Below are 9,144 nucleotides of genomic sequence, written 5' to 3' on the forward strand. Positions count from 1 at the left end.
AGAAATTTGGAGAATTCTAGGTGTTCCTGGAAGTATGACAAATGATGACAGCTAAAGCGCTTTGCTTTTTGATGCTTTAGAAAGGTTCTCTTTTTTGGGGGTTCTTTGTTTTGTTTTTTTGTTTGTTTCAAGATGAGACAGGGTCTTCCTGTAGCCTCAACTGTTCTGGAACTCACTATGTAGACCAGGCTAGCCTCAGTCTCAAAGAGATTGCCTGCCTCTTCCTCATGAGTGCTGGAATTAAAGGTGTGGAACTTTTTGCATCTTACTGCTAATAAACACTTGGAACACAAAGAATGGCAAAGTCAAGGTGACAAGAGAAGCAAATGTGCTCCTGACTGGAGCTGCATCTGAGACGTCTGAATTCCCCACAGCTTTCAAATTTGTGCAATGCACAGGGATCTCTGAACAAATAATATGCCGCAGTGTGTCCAATGTGTGTCCCCAACCAATAGCTGCTACTGAAACCCTGGAAGTTTATGGTTAACCTGGGATACAAGTAAAGGCAGAGGCGAACACACTCATGACACTCCTTGAGCTCACACTCAGCTCTTGGTAGCCACTATTTACACTGTGCTTGGATGAACAATTTGTAAAGGATGTCATTCTGGGACCTAAAGCCCGGTACCAGGTGCTTCCAGGTTGTGAACCAGAAGATACAGTTCAGGGTAAGTTAAACTGTGTGCCAATATCTCATTAGATTACATTTGTAGCAGACAACCTGCAGTGATATGATGATAATCAAACAGTACTTAAGGAGAAAAAAAACAAAACACCAAAATTTTCCTTTGGTTTGGGGAACTGAATGCTGGAATTCCACTTATCTTCAAAGATCTATATTTGATGAAAGGTAAAAATGATCATTTTACATTTGTTTTAGGAATTTTAATGCCATGTGAACTAATGTCAAAAATTCTATAATGTATTATATGAACTTTTAGGAATTAGGCATACAAGGAAATTCAGGTTCTTACTCCTTACACTCCATTACTTTTTAAAAATCATCCTATGAAATGGGGATAATTATGTTTGTGAGACTGTTTCAACTTTCCAGATAATATAATTAAATTTTTCTCTCCATGTTGAAGGTCAAAGAGCTTAAAGACCCGGTCTGATTAGGTGGCCTGTCTTCAGTATATGTTTCCACTAAATGAACTTTAGACCTGAACTTGCTGACTTAAAATCTTGGTTACTCACTCACTGCAACATGAGAGAAGTAGTTAACTTCTATGAACCTCTGAACTTTTACCTCTGAACCTGAGGTACTATGATCTACTTCTCAGGATGGGCTCAGTACATGATGCCATTAACTGCCATATTTGTCTTAAAATGTTACTTCTTTTTTCTGATTCTGGGTTGACACGTGTTATGACAATCTCGTGAAGTCTATGAGAGTAGAAAATGCTACATCTTTCTGAATTAACCAGCTAGCACCATAGCATGTTCTGAAGAATGTAAGCCTTCAGGAAGGCACCATAACTTTCTTGGTCTCACAGTTCCCTCACTTGCCTTGGAAACAGTTTGCTGGTTTCCATCTACCACTGTGGCCCATTTGAAGCTGCTTTTGGCTCCAAATTATAATCCCATCCATCTCCAGGGCAAACCAACTACCATGAACTTCTGCCTGGATTTTAGATGTCTTTGAAACTCATTCATTCTTTCTTAGTCTATTATGGACCTCTTCTATATGCCAGGCACAATACTGGATGCTTCTAAGTTTGCTTCCATTTTACCACATCCCCACCCTCTCCCTGTTCTTTATGTTGTGTTTGGAGCCAAACTGGTTGACCTCATAGAACTAAAATGCTTTCACCTACCCGACCACATGCCTTCTCACTCCTTGTATGCTCCCAGTACTCCCAATGCTCCAATTTGTGGACCTGCTCACAGAATTTTCTGTTCTGACATCATCACTACCTGGTTTGGATCTATATAGTAGCATGTCTTCAATCTCGCCCATACATTCTGGAATCTTCAACCCTTCTCTGTGATTGTGGTCTGATCTAGCATGGCTATAATCCATATTGACAACCCACAGTAAGCACCTGGCTATGATCATCCATTTATTTCTGAAACCCCTTGTCATTATCCTCATGAAAAAGGACTGACTACAAAAAGGCCCAAAAAGTCTCAGATAGGGTTTTGAAGACAAATTTCCCAGATTATAACCTTCTTGACTGTCACTAAAAAACTGCTTTAAATTTAAATAGCTAAAATGGTTTCTATACTTATTACAGAACATTACCCTGAATAGAGGACATTTAGACCATGATCTCACAACACCTTTGCAAAGGGTGATTCCCATTTAAATGAAGTGATGTGATGGAAAATTAACATAAATCCTGTGCTCATAATGAATAAAAATAATTACTTTGTCTAGCAGAAAATTTTCTAACAGAAGTACCAAAAGAAAATATAAGTGCTCCAAAGGTTTCATAAATTTGTGATTTAATAATTATGTAAACCCATTTGCTACTAGCATTTAAAAGAGAATAAAGGTCATTTGTAGTTTGTTCCAGGACAGAGCATGTGATAAACCTGACTCAGCCTTGAGAGCAGAACGTAAGGACAAGGTCAGGAAATGGAGTGAGACTTCACAGAGAGAAACTCAGGGCCATGATGGGGGACCATCCTTTTCAATCCCAGAGCCATACTGGTCCATCCCAGAGGTGCTCTGGGTCAGCAAGCGCACAGCCTGGCAGTAAGTATGCTTTAAAGTTTAAGTGGAACAAAATATCTCACATCAAGGACAAGTGACCTTTTACAACTAAAGGAGTAACTACCCCAGATCTTTGAAACCATATGTGATAGGGCCAAGTACAAAAGAGGTTTCTGTCCTGAATTTTTGCAACAAAGAATGTTTATAACTAAAATTTTTAACCAAATGGAAATCTTGATTCTATCACCATAATAACACATGAAATTAGTAGATATCATAAAAATAAGTTAAGATTTCACATTTTAAATGAGCCCCCAATGATGTAATAAAATAAAAGATTAGGTTAAAATGATAGAGAATTAATTATAATATTCTCTCACCTCGACTGTACAGTATTGATAATTGGTATCACTGCCGGTGTAACATGGAGATCCCTCCCACCTCGAAATGCAATCCCCCCCTCTTTTTTGGAATGATTGTTGAATTAAGTTCTAAGAGAGAATAATAATTACATTGAGTTCAGGTGTTAAAATGTATTAGGAAAAAAATTAACTAGCAGACATGCTACAATTAACATACTAGAAAAACATGGGTTTTCACATTCCCATGACTGTGCAACAGTTCATAGTAAATTAGTAATAAAGTATTGCCAGATACATTCTGATCACTGCCAAATTTATCATATATTTAAATAATTTAGAATTACTGTGTAACAATTAACATAAAAGATCTTTTCAGCAAAACATTAACTATAATATAAATAAGATTATTAAACTCATTTATCACATGCACATCAAAAATCTGAAAGTTTAAGTAGGTGTATCTATTCATAAGCAAGGGTTACCCCACATGCCATCTAAGCAGACATTAAACATCTAAAAACACACATAGCTTAGCAAGCCTAGCCCTTTTTCAAAAGCCTTTGGAGTTCTGCTTTTCTGATTAGTTCTTTCTAATGAGACTTCCAAATCCCTGTTTGACTCATCACTGTTAGAAGCTACCTAGTATTTGTGAGCATTAAGTAATTTCTATCTAAGTTTTAAGAGAATCACAAAATCTCCTTTTCTAAAAAAACAAAACAAAACAACCCAAAACTACAGGGGGTCTCTTCAAGAAGGGAAGAAAGGGAGAAACAGCCTCAAAATTAAAGCCTAATACATAGTAGGTTTTTGTGTTTTGTTTTGTTTTGTTGAGAACAGGGCCTCCTTGTAACCCTAGCTGGTCTGGATTGCACTAGTAAGACCAGGCTGGCCTCAATCTCTTATAGATAAACCTGCCTCTACCTCTGTAGTGCTGGAGTGCTATGCCACCACACTCAGCTCAGTAGTTTTTTGTTTGTTTGTTTGTTTTTTTCAAAATAACATCATTACCTTTAACGGTAGCACAGAAATGCACATTAACTAAACTGAGTTTGATGACTAACAAATACCAGGTTAACACTTGCAATTTATATCAATAAATTTGAAGAGAATATTCATGGAAGAAATGCTATAGTGCAAACTTTCAAACATTTAGCAAGAAGGTAACTACAAAGGGTAAAAATTGTTCCAGGGTTTGATACCTAGTTAGGCTACAAAATGCTATGCAATCTATAGTGCTGCCTGTGTTCACTTGATCTAGTACAGTCATTGATTCAGCCTTGAAACTGAACACTTGGAAATACAGAGAAGAGAGCTGAAAGCATGCTCACCACGGGCTGTAACGGGGCACCAGGCATCATGGCGTTGGCTAGTTGCATTTGCTGGGCCAGCATGGCCATGTTCTTCTGCTGAATCAGGTTATTGCGCCCATTTATCTCCAATTGTGTTTTTAAGTGTGGGGGTGGATGAAGATATTTGCAATTCTCCCTCGAGCAACGACCCTAGAAAGATAAAAGTAGCAAGCACCATTTTTAAATAAAATAAAGCCAGTAAGTTGAAGAAATAGAAAATGTAAATCAACCACTTAAATCCACCAGTTTTTCACATAATTTATCATTCATACAACATTTATACATTCAGAAAATGTAATGAATTCAAGCACAAATACTTTATCAATTAGGTTTAAGACTTTTGGAAAAGTTTAAAAACTGAAGAAAGTTTCCTGCATTTAATAATGTTACTGTTACTAATTCTAGACTCAAGTTTAAAATCTACAAACTTCCAAGGTCAGCCTAAAACACAGAATGTCAAGTAAAGAGGTCTGGCTATTGCCTTAAAACCCTCCCTGTTAACATCATGCATCCAAGACAAGAATCAGGAAAGTTTACCACTTATGTTCTACATGTACTGAGCTCAAACAAATCAGCTTAGGGGACTCAAGATACTTCATCTACAGTAAAATACCTTTATATAGACACCATAGCAATTACACTTCAAATGCTACTAAGCTACCCCTAAGCCCATGCATTAGGAAATTTACTGCTGAAGAAAGAACTCCCATATTCCCATTGCAATAGAGACTGAAAGTGTAATGAAATACTGGTAATACTGGTGAGAAATGGAACCTACATCCTTTGAAAGACAGCAATCAGCCCCTTCATCCCAAACTGTAAAAATAACCAGAAATGAACAAGTTTATCTTGCAAGGGACTGACAGTGACAAAGGAAGAAATAAAATTAATTACTATAAAGTAATATGAACACCTTCCTTCTAGGGTAATTCACAACAAATATTTATTAAAGTCTATAATATGCAATAATCTGTAAGATTTACTCCTGACAGTTAACATCTCTCATCAACTCCTTCCACATTTTTTCGCAAATAAATCTAATCAGAACACTTTGTAAGGAATCAGCAAGATGAAGCCAGAAATCACCTTTTCTAGTTATTTTTTTTTCTACAGAAAAGCCAGTTTAGCTTAATTTGTTTTTATACTGTAAATCGACTAGGAAAACTGATGTTTATGATAGAATCTGTCATAATTCTGAGTCAGACGCTCTATTTTGGTTCTCATAGACTAAGATTTTTGGGGATAAGTCTCTATACTTAGCAGAGGAGGCTGCCTATGAGCTTAGCAAGCATCTGAAGTCAGAAGGCACTGAGAACTCTGGCGGATAATGAGCCTCCTGGAGGCTTCCTTCAGCATCAGCTGTGCACACTGCACATGACACTGACTTCTTTAAGCCTCAGACTCTTGGTCCAGCACAGCATCACTCCTACTAAATTTGAATGTCATGCCAGAAGAAAAACCACTGACGTGAGGTAATTTTTATATTATCTACTAGTTATGATATTAGTATATCCACAAATTGACCCATATTTCCATAAAGTAGCTTAATCCCAAAAAAGTCACCATGCTTAATATATATTAAGCTCACAGGAACATTGTTAGCCTAAAAGCATCTCATTGAAAAAGAATCTCTAAAAGCAACTTAGAATCAGGAGATAAACCACAAGATAAATCACTTTGAGTCTGACTGGCCAAAATATAGAAGCTCCTCAGTGCCACATGCTCTGCTCTCAGGGCTATCAGGCCGCAGCCTCCCGGAGAAGGACAGGCTGCTATTTCAGTACAAAGAACAACTTGGTTGTAACCTCAATAACTACAAACCATATTTCTTACTAAAACTGAACTTAAGTGCAGATAAGGAGGGTATATTCACCCACATGATTCACTTACAGTCAGTTTCTTCTGGGAAGTTTCTATAGTTCTATAGAAAGCACAGACATAGCCCCCAGCCTTGAATCAGACTGACACTAACACTGGTTTCCCTAAGTGCTCATTTTTAGCACCTTCTTTGCACATATACAACCCAACTCCTCCTACCTAGGAACATAGCTTAGACAAAAATAATGAAAAGGAGTTGGAAAAGGAGTTATATGTTCTTGCTGATATATTCTCTATCAGTGCATCTTGAAAGTTTTTACATTTATCTATCATTTATCTATCTCTATCATCTCTCTATCTCTCTATCTATCTATTAATCTATCTATCTATCATCTATCACCTATCTATCATCTATCTATATCTATCAATCTGCCATCATCATAATCTATTTATTAGGGTGTGTGTGTGTATGTGTGTGTGTGTGTGTGTGTGTGTGTGTGTAAAAAGGTAACAGAAGGAGGTTTGTAATCATAGCTGGGGAGGTCAGGAGATGTTAGCACACTCACTGTATCTGACATCCTAAAATGCAGACAATGGCAATACACTCTAAAAGCCTAAAATCAAATTAGATCAGTGTCTAGAGTTCACATCCACAGATTTTTATGTAGGAATACTACTCTCAATCATTTAGATATTTCACCTTAGCATACAGTAAGTTGGGTTTTTAGCATTTACAAACTTGAAACATTAAAGATATTTGTCCCTGTGTGTGTCTGTGTATTGTGTGTCTGTGTGTGTGTCTGTGTATAAGTGTGTCTGTGTATGTGTCTGTGTGTGTGTCTATGTGTCTCTGTGTATGTATGTGTGTCTATGTGTCTCTCTGTGTGTGTCTGTGTGTGTATGTATGTGTGTCTATGTGTGTCTGTGTATGTATGTGTCTGTGTATGTGTGTGTGTCTGTATGTGTGTCTATGTGTCTGTGTGTGTATGTGTGTGTGTGCCCCTGTGTGTGCGTCTGTGTATTGTGTGTCTGTGTGTGTGTCTGTGTATATGTGTGTCTGTGTATGTGTCTGTGTGTGTCTATGTGTCTCTGTGTATGTATGTGTGTCTATGTGTCTCTCTGTGTGTGTCTGTGTGTGTATGTATGTGTGTCTATGTGTGTCTGTGTATGTATGTGTCTGTGTATGTGTGTGTGTCTGTATGTGTGTCTATGTGTCTGTGTGTGTATGTGTGTGTGTGTCTGTGTATGTATGTGTTTGTGTATGTGTGTCTGTGTGTGTATGTATGTCTATGTGTCTCTGTGTGTGTGTCTGTGTCTCTGTGTGTGTATGTATGTGTCTATGTGTCTCTCTGTGTGTATCTGTGTGTGTATGTGTGTGTCCGTGTATTGTGTGTCTGTGTGTGTCTCTTTGTGTGTCTGTGTATGTGTGTGTGTCTCTCTCTGTGTGTATGTGTGTGTCTATGTGTGTCTGTGTGTGTGTATGTGTGTCTATGTGTCTCTGTGTGTGTGTCTGTGTCTCTGTGTGTGTATGTATGTGTGTCTATGTGTCTCTCTGTGTGTATCTGTGTGTGTATGTGTGTGTGTCTGTGTATTATGTGTCTGTGTGTGTCTCTTTGTGTGTCTGTGTCTCTGTGTGTGTATGTATGTGTGTCTGTGTATGTGTGTGCGTGTCTCTCTGTGTGTATGTGTGTGTCTATGTGTCTCTGTGTGTGTGTATGTGTGTCTATGTGTCTCTCTGTGTCTGTGTATGTGTGTGTGTGTCTATGTGTCTCTGTGTGTGTGTATGTGTCTCTGTGTGTGTGTGTGTGTCTATGTGTCTCTGTGTGTGTGTATGTGTGTCTATGTGTCTCTCTGTGTCTGTGTATGTGTGTGTGTGTCTATGTGTCTCTCTGTGTCTGTGTATGTGTGTGTGTGTGTCTATGTGTCTCTGTGTGTGTGTATGTGTCTCTCTGTGTCTGTGTGTCTTTGTGTGTGTGTATGTGTGTCTATGTGTCTCTCTGTGTCTGTGTATGTGTGTGTCTATGTGTCTCTGTGTGTGTTTGTCTATGTCTCTGTGTGTGTGTATCTATGTGTCTCTGTGTATGTGTATGTATGTGTGTCTATGTGTCTCTGTGTGTGTGTCTGTGTATGTGTGTCTGTGTGTGTGTCTGTGTATTGTGTGTCTGTGTATGTGTATATGTGTGTCTGTGTGTCTCTCTGTGTATCTGTATGTGTGTGTCTATGTGTCTCTGTGTGTGTGTCTGTGTATGTGTGTGTGTGTCTCTCTGTGTCTGTGTATTGTGTGTCTGTGTATGTGTATATGTGTGTCTGTGTGTCTCTCTGTGTATCTGTATGTGTGTGTCTATGTGTCTCTCTGTGTGTATATATGTGTGTCTATGTGTCTCTCTGTGTGTATGTCTCTGTGTGTGTATATGTGTGTGTGTCTATGTGTCTCTGTGTCTCTGTGTATGTATGTATGTGTGTCTATGTGTCTCTCTGTGTGTGTCTGTGTATGTGTATATGTGTGTCTGTGTGTCTCTCTGTGTATCTGTATGTGTGTGTGTCTATGTGTCTCTCTGTGTGTATATATGTATGTCTATGTGTCTGTGTGTGTATATGTGTGTGTGTCTATGTGTCTCTGTGTGTGTGTCTATGTGTCTCTGTGTATGTATGTATGTATGTCTATGTGTCTCTCTGTGTGTGTCTGTGTATGTGTGTGTGCAGATGCTGGCTGTCTCCCTTAATTACTCTTCACCTATCTTTTGAGACAGTGTCTCTCACTGAACCTAGAGCTCACCGTTTGGCTAGACTGGCTGGTCAGGGAACTCAGGGATCCTCCTGTCTCTACATCCTAGCATTGTGATTACAGGTGAACACTGTCATGCCAGGCTTTTGTGTGGGTGCTGGGGATCCCAACTCAGGTCCTCATGTCTGCCCAGCAGTCCCACTGAGCCATCTACCCTTCCCAAAAGCACTC

At 38.7% G+C, this 9,144-nt stretch overlaps 1 protein-coding gene across 12 annotated transcripts in view; it reads right to left on the reverse strand.

Moving 5' to 3' along the window:
• Nucleotides 1–9,144, reverse strand: part of Mbnl1 (muscleblind like splicing regulator 1) — a 136,964-nt gene that overhangs the window by 31,283 nt on the left and 96,537 nt on the right. For all 12 annotated transcript variants that reach the window (XM_017801067.2, XM_008844762.3, XM_008844786.3 and 9 more), the window contains one exon: nt 4,350–4,520. In XM_017801067.2, coding sequence (XP_017656556.1) covers nt 4,350–4,520 — 171 coding nt within the window. The remainder of the gene's footprint in view (nt 1–4,349; nt 4,521–9,144) is intronic.

The sequence above is a fragment of the Nannospalax galili genome, unplaced genomic scaffold (genome assembly GCF_000622305.1).
Source record: "Nannospalax galili isolate Female #2095 unplaced genomic scaffold, S.galili_v1.0 scaffold351, whole genome shotgun sequence".
In the NCBI taxonomy this organism is placed as follows: Eukaryota; Metazoa; Chordata; class Mammalia; order Rodentia; family Spalacidae; genus Nannospalax; species Nannospalax galili.